The sequence below is a fragment of the Panthera uncia genome, chromosome F1 (genome assembly GCF_023721935.1).
Source record: "Panthera uncia isolate 11264 chromosome F1, Puncia_PCG_1.0, whole genome shotgun sequence".
In the NCBI taxonomy this organism is placed as follows: Eukaryota; Metazoa; Chordata; class Mammalia; order Carnivora; family Felidae; genus Panthera; species Panthera uncia.
In genome coordinates, this window is record NC_064813.1 from 38,868,419 (window position 1) to 38,881,675 (window position 13,257).

At 53.7% G+C, this 13,257-nt stretch overlaps 1 protein-coding gene across 1 annotated transcript in view; it reads left to right on the forward strand.

Moving 5' to 3' along the window:
* The first annotated feature begins 385 nt into the window (after positions 1-385).
* The window catches only part of PKP1 (plakophilin 1), a 48,528-nt gene continuing 35,656 nt past the window's right edge, over positions 386-13,257 (forward strand). Inside the window, exons 1-2 of the mRNA XM_049634331.1 lie at positions 386-830; positions 11,327-11,433. Of these exons, the coding sequence (XP_049490288.1) occupies positions 629-830; positions 11,327-11,433 (309 nt within the window). The 5' untranslated portion in view covers positions 386-628. The remainder of the gene's footprint in view (positions 831-11,326; positions 11,434-13,257) is intronic.

Genomic DNA, 13,257 nt, shown 5'->3' on the forward strand with positions numbered 1-13,257 from the left:
CAAGGGGCTGGTCTCTGCCATGACCTCAGGACAGAAGAAGGTGGATTTCAGGCTCTCTTGGGATTGGGGGGGGGGGGCGGTGAACTTATCAAGAAAGACTCCTTTTTCCTCGAGAGAAGTCTCCCTGGGTTCCTGAGCTGAGCACATACTTTCTCCATGAGCGAGCAGGAACAGGACGGAGGGGCGTCTCCCTGGGGCCTCACCTCCCGCACGTCACGGGGGAGGGAAGCGAGAGCAGGGAGCAGAGAGCAAGAAGACGCCGAGGCCCCACACTCCGGGCTCGCGGCCCTGCCCCCGCCCCCCTCCCCAAGAGCGCTCGCTCCCGCAGCGGCAGCGCCCTGCAGCTCGGCACCTGGCGGGGGCGCGCAGCCAGTGGAGTGGGTGGTGCAGGGCAGGGGTGGTATATCCAGTCTGACCGAGGGCGGGCCCCGCCAGTGCCAGCAGAGGGACGAGCCGGGGTGGAGGCGCCAGGAGCCGCCGCCGGGAGCCTCACGCGGACCTCTCACTCTATGGCCCTCGGGAGCCGCTGAGCGCCAGCAGAGCCGCAGCCGCCCGCCCGCCCGCTCGCCCCGCCGCACCTCGCCGCCCCTCTCGGCTCTCGCACGCCCGGCCCGCGCCTCTCGCCGCCATGAACCACTCGCCGCTCAAGACCGCCTTGGCCTACGAATGCTTCCCCGACCAGGACAACTCGACGCTGGCTTTGCCGTCGGACCAAAAGATGAAGACCGGCACGTCGGGCAGGCAGCGCGTGCAAGAGCAGGTGATGATGACCGTCAAGCGGCAGAAGTCCAAGTCTTCCCAGTCGTCCACCCTGAGCCACTCCAACCGAGGTAAAGACTCGGCGCCCGGCGCGGCCCGTGCGCCCCTGCCCCGCGCCCCTCGGCCGGGCTGCGGGGACAGGAGGTGGCGCGCGCCCCGGGGCGGGGGGGGCGGGGTCTGCGCGGCCCGTCCGACCGGGTGGAGCGGCGGCCGGCGACCGGCTGGCGAGCTCCCCAGAAGCTGGGGGGCGCGAAGGCGGGCTCCCGCGGCGGGGGACACCGCCACGGGCGTCTCGCCAGCTCGCGGAGGCCGAGGATCGCCCGCGGGCCCTTGTCCAGGCCCAGAGCGGGGAAGGCTTTCTTCCCCCAACTGCTCGGGAACAGTCCCCGCCTCTCTCTTGTTCTGCCTCGGCTCCCCCCAGGGCTCCCCAGGGCTGTGTGCCCCCCTCACTCCCCGTCCTGTCCTTGAGGCTTTGCTTTTCACTGCTCCAGCGGCAGGTAGCCGGCGCCCAGGCCGGCAGGTTCCCAGTGTGTGGCTGCCGGCGGGCAAGGGAGTCACTGTGACCCCAGTAGGTGCTCAGGAGAGGCGCTGCGGGACGGGGAGGTGCCGCGGGGAACAGGGACAAGCCCGTGGTGTGCCGCAGCACGCTAGCGGGAGCCTCACACCTGGAAGAGGCAAGTCTGGTTGGAAGGTCAGCCCAGGACCAGCGCGCTCCCTGAGGCTCCCTGAGGACCGGGAAGGAGGTCTGGGGATGCCCTGTTTCCTCAGTAGCTAATGCAGAAACTCCCTTTCCCACCAGATTCTCCCTACCTCACTTGGCTTAAGTAGGAAGGAACAAGTGTCAGGAGGACGCTTGCGCAGGAATTGAGGTTGGCAAGGCTGGGAATCCCAGAAGGCCCCCAGGGCTGAGCCCTCAGGGTGAGCACTTGTTTAGTTTAGGTGCGGGGCCTGACCAGCCATCGACCCCACCCCTTCACCCTGTGCTGAGGTCCCCCAAGCCTGGGAGGCTAGGAAAAAGTGATCGGCCCCCTGCAACTCAAGAAGGAAGGTACGATATCTGGCAGGGCCATTTGTGGAGAATTTTTAGGCCAGATACTTTAATACAAAGCATTTGCAGTAAGAATTACACACCAACCAGCAGTCGTTCTGCTTATTTATTCATTTAGCTAAATTTCGCAAGTGCCGACAAAGATTCCACAGACTGCAAACCGGTACAGGTCAACCAAGACTTATTTATGCAGTCTGGCCCCTAAGAGAGTGGACAGGGTGTGGGGGTAGTAAAGAGGAAGGAGGCAAAGGAGACAGACCCCTGCCCACCTCCCACCACACACACACACGCACACACACACATGCACACACACGCACGCAACAGCTCACGTTTCCTACCTCTGGCTTTTTCTCTCTGCCTGTCTCTCTCATTCCTGAGTGGCCCCCGTGTAGAGCTGAGGGAGAGAAAATGGCTGGCTGAGGACTTCCCTGTACCCCGAACCTAAAGGTCTTTGCTGCTCAGTGTGTCCTTTGCCCTGGCCTGGACTCCTGGCTCCTCTCCTGCCAGACTTCCACTCAAGGTCATGCAGACTCCAGAGCATTTGCCTCCGTCTCTTTTATTTATGGTTTGATAGCTGCATACTAGCCTTTTTTGGAAGTAGGTTCGAGATTAAAAAAACAAAAAAGTGTCCCCATTTCTGGCCACGGTCCAGTCACAGCTCAAGGCAACCTACTCTCTTCTCTGCATAAGAGTCACCTATCCCTTTCCACTCCCACGCCATCCCAAGAAAATCTCAAAAATGCCAGGTGCTCTAAACACCCGTTCTTCTTCCCACCTGCAGGGATGCCAGCGAGTGTCTGTCATCATGCAGTGCTCTGTTTCTGGCCTTGACCTCTGTGGGTAACATCTATCCAGTGGGATCTCATTCTCTCCATCCCAAGGTCCTCCGGGGGCTTCAGCCAGGCGACAGTTGACTTCCTTGGCTAATGCGTATCTTTCCAGAAATAGGTCTCTCTAAGGACTGACCCAGAAGGTGTGTCCCCTCTACCCTCAGCTCTGGCGAGGTTCCCACAGGGGCTAGTTTCCCCAGCGGCATCCTAGGTGGAAGAGGCGGTTAGATCACTTGGAGCTGGTGTTTCTGGTTTATCTGGCTTTGTTTTCATCAGATTTCCCCCTTCTCATCATCAGAACCGCCCAAGCGTTCCCTATGTGCCCAGTGGCCATTCCTACTACCTTTGCTCCCTCCTTTTGTGTTGGTTTATATCCCATGCACCTGCTGTGACTGCTGGGAGGGGCAAGTTGGCAGTTGTAGAAGGACCATACCCCAGGGCCTTGCCTTCACCCTGCTGGACACACTGGACACTCTTCAAGAGAGAAGAGTTGAATTCTCTAGGGTGTTTGGTTCTGTTGGGACCCCTGAATCCCACCGGGGCTCCTCTGGTTAAGAACAGCCGCTCCAAAGAAGGCCAGCCACACCTCACAGGTTGCCTGGCGGGGAGCCGCCACCCCTTGTACGCCATGAGGGACAGCCAGGAATCGGCCAGTGGTGTTTCTGGTAATAGAGCCAGCTTTTCCCCAGAGTCCTCCCCACTAGGGTTCTCTTCTGTCTTGTCGGTGAGGGGGAAATTGAGCCACCCATGAAAAAGGAGTCCTGTGGAAGGAGCCTGCCACACAATACCCATTTCCACCCATGCCGTCCCCCAAACACAGCAGATGAGACAGATGCCTCGTTGTGGTCCCCAGGGAGGGAGGCGAGGGCCCTGGTGTCATGAGACCCTGCAGAAGGAGACTGCTCTGAACCTGCCTGCCAGTGTGGGTCTTCTTGTGAACTGGCCACTAAGTATTACTCTACTGTGCTTCCAGAGCATGCTTGAATGCATCAGGGTGTCTTCTCAGACTGTGTGGGAAGCGGGAGGAAACCCAGGGGATGGGGCTGCTCAGCCAAGGATGTCTGCTAGGGAAACTTGACCTGCCTGAGGTGGGAAAGGCCCTGCAGGTGCTGATCATGAACTGCCCTGTCTGGGGGTCAAGGGCTATTGCACTGGTTAGGCAGCCTGGAGGGAAACTTTTCCACATTCAGGTTCTTTAAAAAAATTTTTTAATGTTTATTTATTTTTGAGAGAGAGACAGAGTGTGAGTGGGGGAGGAGCAGAGAGAGAGACACACACAGAATCAGAAGGAGGCTCCAGGCTCTGAGCTATCAGCCCAGAGCCCGATGCGGGGCTCGAACTCACGAACCATGAGATCATGACCTGAGCTGAAGTCAGACGCTTACCGACTAAGCCACTCAGGCGCCCCCCACATTCAGGTTCTTTAGAACTTCCCTTGGTATCTCTTCCTAAAACTTAACCCACATCTCATTTGATCCAACTTCAACACACACACACACACACACACACACACACACACACACACACACCACTGCCTCTGCCATGAATACTCATCACACACCAAGTTTAATGACACTACCTTTCTGTTCCACATCCCTTCTCCTTCCAGGCAAGTCCCAAGACTAGCCCGTCATTCTTGTGTGTCTCACTACCTGCTTAGACATCTGTGATTTTTACTTTCAATTTTCTCCTTTCTTCTCCCAAGTACCATTTCCTATTTAACATGGCCAAATCTGAATTTCTCCCTGATCAGAGATAGGGTTGGGGCGACCTTAGGCTAGGGGAGGTGTCTGTCCACCCCGCTCCTTCATCATCCTGCATCTACCCCTCACCGGGCAGTTGCTACTCGAGGAGCTCCTAGGGGGCAGGCTTGTGCTGGCTTGGTGGCCGTGGCGTGTACAGGTGGAGGTTTGTTGGCATTTCTGTATTTGCATTTGGCTGTGTCTCAGCATAAGCCTCTGCCTGTGTGAGGGTCTGCTCATTCTACCCCCTTGAAAGTTGTCTGTTCCTGACCGCAGACCATAAACAGGCATCACTTCTGGGGTTGTTTTCTTGGGACTGAAGCTGGCACGGGAGCGAGTGAAGGGTGTCTGGGCTTCAGCTTATTCCAGCCGCGAAACATCCTAATTAAACTTCAAATGGACCAATTCCTGTTTCTTTACAACGTATCTTGGCTTGAAGCTCAGGTTTTACCAGACTTTCCGTTTGCCTGTTACAACACATGCAAAAATGCCAAGTATTCCAGAATGTTTCATGGCAAATGTGGTTTCCCTGGAGCCTGCTCCTTTGCGAAGCTCGCTGGCAGAGGTTAAAAAAAATATAGAAATCAATGTTTCTCCCCACACACCAAATTGTAAATATCAAGAAGCCAATTGTTCCAGACCTAAAAATCTGGCAACTACCCCTGCCATGAGGTATGACCGCTAGAAGGTGTGTGACGTTTGGACAAAGTAAGATGGCAGAATGTTAGATATCTTCATGTGAAGTTCTCTGTAGGCACACACCACACGTGTGTGCATACACATATACACACGAATACCCACACCCATGCACATACACATGTGTGTACACACACACACACACACACACACGCACACACTTACACACCACCTTGCAGTTCGTGCTAGGGCAAGAGTCCAGCCTGGTGTCAGGAGATCTGAGTTCTACCTGGATGGATTGCTGCTGTGTGATCTGGGGCAAGTCACTGCCTCTCTCTGGGTCTCTGCAACTGTAAGAGATTGGATTAGATCATTTCCAACATGTGCCATGATGGGTAACAGTCTTTGGAAATAGATGGTGTCACTCCCTACCTCTGCAGGCCATCCCCCCAAACCAGCTGCAGCTGTCCTGCAAAAAGGCTCCTCTCCTCACTGTGTGTCACTCACGGTTTCCCTCTTGTAAACACCCTGACATACCAAAAGCCATCCAGTCCGCTGCTCTCAAACCTGCCTCTGCATCGAAATCACCTGGGGATTTTAAAAAATGCAAATGTTTGAGTCCCACCCTCAGAGATTCTGATTTAGTGAGCATGGGGGACAGTGTGGGCATCAGGACTCTGAAAGGTTCCCAGGCAATTCTGATGTGCAACAAAGTTACGGAATGGTTGTTCCGGTCCCCATCTTTCACTCACACTTAGATTCAGCATGAAGATCAGCCCCGTGGGATGCACACACACACACACACACACACACACACACACACACAAAAGGATGGACAGACATCTAACATGGTAATTGCTGAAGACAAGTTTTTAGTTTGGATCCCCAGCCAGGTGGCTGAGTCCTATTCTGACCTTTGCCCACACTAGACCACTGCTCTGCCCTCTGTGCCAGTCCTGTCCCTACAAGATGCTCCCACTCTCTGCCCTATCCTTGGGTTTAGTGGTGGCCAGGAACAGATGATCAGAAAGAGAAGCAGATGTGCTAGTGAGGGAGAGGAGCGGACACAGGCTGTAGCAGCATCTCTGCTCTGTACACATGCCCAGAAGAGGAGTAAGAACCATGCCAAAGTGCCTGGTGCGGTTGTGCTGAACTCTCTGCCCACCTCAGGCTCATGAAACCATCCGGATAGGAGATGTATGTCCAGAGTGCTCCCAGCTGGCCCTGGCAGAAAGAAATGGGAGGGTGTCTGGCCATTCCCCTCCCTTGGGCACCTGAACGTTCACATGGGCACAGTCCAAACTGCCCAATCTTGAACATCTCTGAGGGAGATCGTGCTAGAAGTATCTTCTGGCAGTTCTTATTCTCTCATTTAAATTCCTCTTGCTATGGGCCTAGCCTGACGGAGCACCACAGGTGGAAGAGATTTCAGGGGGTGAGAGAAAGACGTTGTCAGGGCTGGAAGGTAAGGAGCTGCTTCCTTTCTCAAGGGTTCTGTGCTGAGGAACAGATGGACTTTACAGTGTAGAAGCCAGAAGAGACATCGACCGACCTTAAGGGATACAGATCAAACCGTAGATATACATCTAGGGCTGTGTGCTGTGGGACAAACCTTCCCGACTAGCAAGGGAGAGGGATCTGGGGCAGGGGGGAAGGGTGGAGGAGAGAGGTTTCAGATGACCTCTGTCCCTAAGGGCAGCCTGTTGATCATGAGTGCCTTCTCCAGGTAGACCTTGGTCCTGGGGTCAGGAGTGGGGTGGCGATCTAGTACGAGCAGGAGATCTCTCACTTCAGGGAGTTCCCAGCCTAACTGGGGACATCTAGAGCCTGCTTTCTGGGAGAAGGGCCCATAGGTGCACACGCGTGCACACACACACACACACGCCCACGTACCCACATACCCACACAATGTACAGAAGCCACACTCCAAGGAACACACAAACCAGCGCGGAGTGAGTAGAGCAGTTGGGCAGAAAGCTGGCATGGTTACGCTAGAGTGCCATGAGCTGGGTGCACTTTGGAGTGCCCAGAGCACTGGGTGGAGTCACCTGTAGGAGAAGCTGATTTTTGTGCAAGGTTTTGAATGCAGGGAGAGGGTTTGGCTGAGAAGAAGAGAAAGAATGTTTCAGGTGCGGTGGGTGTGACCTATTTGAAAGCTTGGAGGTGGAAAAGGATGAGTCATCCCTGCAAAGGTTTGCCTGTCCTCATTGGAGAGAGAAGTCCATATATCCTAACAAAGAAGCTGCCTCTCTTTTCAAAGCTTCGGTAGGCAAGAAAGCTTGGGTTGCCCCTATGACACAAGAGAGAATCAGATAATCATCTCAGGCACCAAAGGGAAGCAGCATCCAGGGACGCTGATGGTGTGAGTGGTAGATTTTCTGAGAGGGCTTTACGCCCTGAAACACTGACACAAGCTGAGACAAGCTGTGTGGACAGAGCCGCTGGAATGGCTTGTATGCTGAAGAAAGCGATACATTCTCTGAGACATCTGCTCTTTGACCTTGGGGTTCTGTGGGTGGGTTGTCTCCTGGGGACAATGCACAAGTTGAGCCGGCAGCCGGCTTTACTGAGAAGCCACCAACTTTGTTTACGGCGTGTGTGCCCTTCTAGAGAAAACAGTGGGAATGCAAGCACTCAGATACAAGAGTAGGGGTGATTCTGTGGGGTGAGCTGGGTGCTGGGATCACCTCCCCTTACCACTCCTGACACCAAGAATCCTCCTCAAGGAGGTGGCTGTGCCTGTTCTAAAGCTGTTCGCAGACCGTCTGTCTTCCTGGATTACCCAGCAAACCACCCCCCCCCCACTGCCCCCAGGGACCTCTTTGGGTGGGAGGAGGGCCTGGTTGAGTAAGCCTTCAAGGACCCTGATCCCATGCTGCAATTTGGGGGATGTGGAGCCTCTAGGCACCAGAAATCTAAGCACCTCCACCATGAGGGGTGGGTAAGGAGAACTGGTTGACAAAAAAGGCCAGCTCAGTCCAGGTTCCGCCCAGCCCCGCCCAGAGCCACGCCCTGTGCCCAAGATCCCAGGGAAAGAAGAGACACAATTCTTGCCTCAGTGAGTGCCCAAAATACATGACGATGGACACTGGCACAGTCGTGAGATGGAGAACTGATTACACCTTTCCGTGCCCTTATTCCAAGGAGGCAGTCAACCAGGGTCATGGGACCAGGTAGAGTTAATCAGGAAAGGCTTCTTAGAAATGAGTTCTGGAGAAGTCAGAGGACTAGATGGAGAAGTGAAAGCTTTCAGAGCTATTACTATTACTGTCATTGAGAACCCCCATGTTCTTGGTGTTGAGCCTGACTTTCCAAAGGCAGGGTGTACCAGCCAGACACCCTAGGGTCAGGAGAGGGGAGCAGCGCTCTTACGAACAGAGCTCACCTCCTTCCTGCACCTCATTGGTCATCGGGCACAATACGGAGTGTGACTTCAGTTAGGTAAGTTCTCTGGACTCCTCCTTTAGCTCAGAACCTTGGCCCCCAAGTGCAGCTACCTTTCTGCCAGAGAAGCAGCACTGGCTGTTGTGATGGCAGCCTCGTTCTCACAAGGAAGCCAAGCAAAGCATCTTAAGGTGGGAGTCAAGTGATCTGACCCCCAATTGCAGACGGATCTTAGGGGGTGCCTTCAGGAGCCACCTGGAAGGACCTGGAGACCTTGGCCCCACCAGTAGGGAGTGCTATAGCCCACACCTGCCATCACTAAAGTCACCACTGGGACACAGGGACCGGCTTTGGAGTTATAGAACATTCCAGAGGTCCTATTCACCCCTGCCTCCTTGACAGAGAACTCCCTACCTCCCACATGGAGAAGATTATGTGAGAGGGAGGCAGGCAGATGCAGGGCATAGAGGGAAACGATGCTTCATCTGATGACCGAGAGGGTGAGTGATGTCACTGCTGACAGATTCCCTTTTGAGAAAGAGTAGAGGCCCCATGGGAGCCTGCCCTCCACTGAGCCTCCCGGGGATGCCTCCCCTAGCAGAAGGCCTCCCTGGGGCTCCATAGAACTCTCCATCGCCACCCCAAATTTTCCATCTGACAGCAGCTGGCTGACCCACACCTGCCCTTGGATGAGAGATCCCTGCTCATGGGGCAACAGCCAAGTGAACGCCGGCCTGCCAAACCCTGGAAGGGATGATAGAAGTAGGCCGGATGGAGGAGAGTCAGACGAGACCTGCTGTCAGCTGCCCCGGGCCCTGACCATGCATGCCTAAGGTCCTGGCTGTAGCCCCTTCCCTGGTGTAAGCTGCTTCTGGGCGTCTGAGCCCATGAGATTGCTTCCAGGCTCCTCCTAACAAAGGCAGCCTTTCGGGGGGCAGGGGGTGCAGCTTCCTGAGAAAGGGAGAGGAACAAGCTGTGTATGCTCAATAGAGGAGCTTACAGTAGGTCAGAGGCTCAGGGAGAGTCCCCGTCAGGAGTCAGGCCTGGGCCTGCAGGACACCTCTGGGAGGACCTGAGGCAGGCAGCAAAGGAGGTGCTGGCGTAGCCTTTGATGTCTCCCCGTCTTCCTTACAAGCTTCTCTGAATGCCATGGGGCATGGGTTACTATAATCATACAGTCATGGAACACTGGAGCTGTATGCGGTCTTCGGGGTGTATAGAAGCCAACCCCTTCTTTTTACAGAAGAAGCTGAGGTCCAGGGAGAGCAAGTGACTTGCCCAACTGTCAGAGCCAAGACCAAGGTCAACACCTGTAGGCTCCCAGGGCAAACTGTCTCTGCCACAGCCAGTAACCTTAATGGCCTATTGGTCCTCCATTATGGGGGAGTGGTAATCGGGGGCAGTGCCCCTTCTGTGTGCTATGGGGTAGTCGTCTGGCTGGCTTTCGAGAGAGGAGGTGGCACCACGCAGAGATGCCTGCCACATTCCAAAGCTGCCCCTCTGCTATTCCATCTGCCCTCAGCCCAGATACTCCAGTCCCCCCACCATCCCCAAAAGATGTGGGAGTCTGAGTGGGTATGGTGGATGGGGAAGGAGCTAATCTGGCTGGGAAAGATCACTGTCAAACCCTTCCCCCTAGACAAGGTTTCAGATGCTGGAGTCTGACCATCACTTCAGAGAAAACAAGTGGCCCTCCCCCTTAGGAGGCTGTCACTGGATCCCACCTTCCTTTTTTCCCAGAGCTAGTAAGAATGTGGGGCAAGCCTTGCTCTGGATGTCCAGACCATACAGCCATGACTTTTCCCTCATGCAGGTCCCAGTGTAGGGAATGGGACGGTAAGCAAGATGTGAGTCAGGGTACAGACAGCAGGGCACTGTGTGTTTAGAGATAGAAGAGATTGCCTCGGGCAGGGTTGGTCAGAAGAGGCTTCCGCAGAGGGGTGAGGTCGTGAGCTTGGCCTTGAAAAATAGGTGAGATCTGAATGTTGTGACTGATAGGGGAAGGCAGACTCCGCAAGGGACACGGTATGAGCAAAGTCATGGCCATGTCACGGTCAGCCGTGTTTCAAGGACAGTGAGACAGCGAACAGACTAGCTTTTGCAGTGTTGGGACGATCCTTTGGAGGCCACTTGCCATCTGGTGAAGGGGAGAAGGGAAGGTAGCCCTACCAGCAGCCCAAAACCCAGTTCCGATTTCTGTGATTCAAAGCCATTTTGCCGCTAATAACCCTAATGACACTCTATCCTCTCGCGGAGCCTATCATTTGTGGGTCTCCAAGCACTCCGAAAACATTAATTAATCCTCACTGGGGCCTTTGAGGTTGATGGCCACCCTCCCCACTTCACCATCTGGAGCACCTAGAGGATGAAGGAAAGGACAAAAGATCACCTCGTCACTCTTGGGGGCCGGGCTGACGTTTGAAACAAGAGTCCTGCCCTGAACTGGCCTCTAATCAGCCCTCACGGCTCTGTGGCCCTGACCTTGGGACTCTGGACCTGGAATGCTGAGATCCTACCAGGCTTCCCCCAGTGGGAAGCTTATCCTTGTGGAACACGGAGTCGTGATTCCCTTGAATGGAATGGCGGTGCTCCGAGGCCCTCCAGGCCAACTCCTGACCTGTAGATGTCAAGTCACCCCAAGCCCAGGGAGACAGTTAGTCAGCCCAGGAAGGGCTCAGCTGGTTTGCAAAGCTGTCCCCGCCGCAGTCTGCCTGGGCCCTTCCTCGGCCCTGGCTGTGGAGGAGGTAGAGCGGAGAGACGGAGAAGGCAAGTAGATGATACATTTCCTATCCTGCTCCTTCAAGAGCTCACACCTGGTCTCCTCCATGGGGTATGGTGTACCTGGATACAGAGGCGACGCTGTGGGGAGGAGAGGCGAGTGAAGAGCGTGGCCATCACTGTCCTAACGCCCTGCCTTTGTCCTCAAGGTTCCATGTATGATGGCTTGGCCGACAATTACAACAACTATGGGACCACCAGCCGGAGCAGCTACTATTCCAAGTTCCAGGCGGGGAATGGCTCATGGGGATATCCGGTAAGGAGCTGCGTGCATTCAAAAAGACCTGGGGTGTTGGGGAGTGGTTTAGGGTTTATGGCGGAGCAAACCTGCATTGGTTGCTGAGAAGAGTGATACAGGGTGGAAGGGGGCTGCTTTGGTCCATGAGGTGAGGCCCGCCAACCAGGACCAGGTCCATTTGCTTGGCCGTTATCTCATAGATGGCTGTTAGTGCAGGCTCCTGTTTGGGCTGATTGGATATTTGCAAATGTCCCACATGAGAACATTGTAGAAAAAGCATAAAGAAAACAGCATATTTTTAAGTCCATTTTCCAAAATGTCTGATATGATCATGGATTTGAGAGAAGTTTGAATTCTTGAGGTCCATTTGTGGATTAACTTAAATGTTGCTAGGAAACTCCTGAAGGGACTCTCTGCTCAATATGTGCTGATGACCAAGGAGAATGCTCTAGAAGTCTCCTGGGGCTAGGAGAGCATGTCCCCTGCAGTGACTCTTGGATAAGAGGGCACATGCCGGAATGGAGCATTGCTTGAGTTTATAAGTTGGACAGGGGCGCCTGGCTGGCTCAGTTGGTGGAGCATGCAACTCTTGATCTCAGGGTCATGAGTTCGAGCCCTAAGTTGGGTGTGGAGTGTCTGTAAGTTGGATACATCTGGATTCAAATCGGAGCTCTGCTACTCACCGAGCATGTGACCCTGGGCAAGATAATTCTACCTCTGGGCCTCAGTTTCTTCACATATAAAATGGATATAACAAAGTCGTCCTCGTGTGGTCATCATCAGGATTCAATGAAATAATGTGCGTGGAAAAAAAACTGATGATAATTAGTCTTCAGGTCAGTTTTAAAACGAACACAGGTAAAGATTATTCTAGATCCTTTAATCTTGGCCCTGTCACTGTCTTTCTTTGTGATTTCAAAGAAATCACTATGCCCATCCATCCATCACTGAACAAATATTTATTTAGCCCTACCTCTGCACCAAGCTCTGTGGTAAATGCTCTGGTTCAACCATACAAACCAGCGTTGGCGCTCTCTTCAACTCCAAAATCAAGGGTATTGGGCTAAGTGACACCCAAGTTTTCTCCCTGTTTCCAAATTCTATGACTTTCATTTATTTTTGCTAATTTTAACATTAGCCTGTATGGTTCTTGGGAATTCTTTTGTGAGCCATTATGCAGATGGGGCTAAAGACTGCCTTTCCATGGGAATCTGGGGTACTGTCTTCTTGGAGCTCCAGGTTTCAGTGCTATTTGCTTTGAGGTCACATTGCTTACAGATGTCACCCCTGAGTGTCAGGGTCCCGGGCAAGGAAGAGGGTTTACGAGTTGGGTGTTCTTTTTATTGTCAGTGTGATCCTCCCTTCCTAAGTTCTTGCTGGGGCTAATTGTGGAGTATTTGTCTTTCTTGCATGTTACAGGTTAGGGACTAAAGGGAGGCTTTAACTAGGTTTCCGGCAAATGTATTTCCCTCCCATTTTTTTCCTGATTTTTTGATGTCAATTGATACCCTCAGAGCAACATATGGACAGTTGACTGAGCCCATAAGCCGGCAGATCAAGGCTCAGATGTGAATCAAGTGCTCTGACACCAAGAGTGATGACCAGACAGAATCTGACTTAGAGAAAATGACTTAGTAATGCAGTATAAAGGATTATATGAGACCCAGGGAAGGCAGATCACTGGAGGAGACTAGTAGTCAGAATGAATAATCATGCTGACAGGATAGATGTTACACATCGTTACGTATATTTTGTTACACCTCAGAGCCTAGAAAGCTTAGCTTCTAGCCTGGCTTCTGCTACTCCCGTGGCTCTGTGACTTTGGATACACCTCTTAACTTC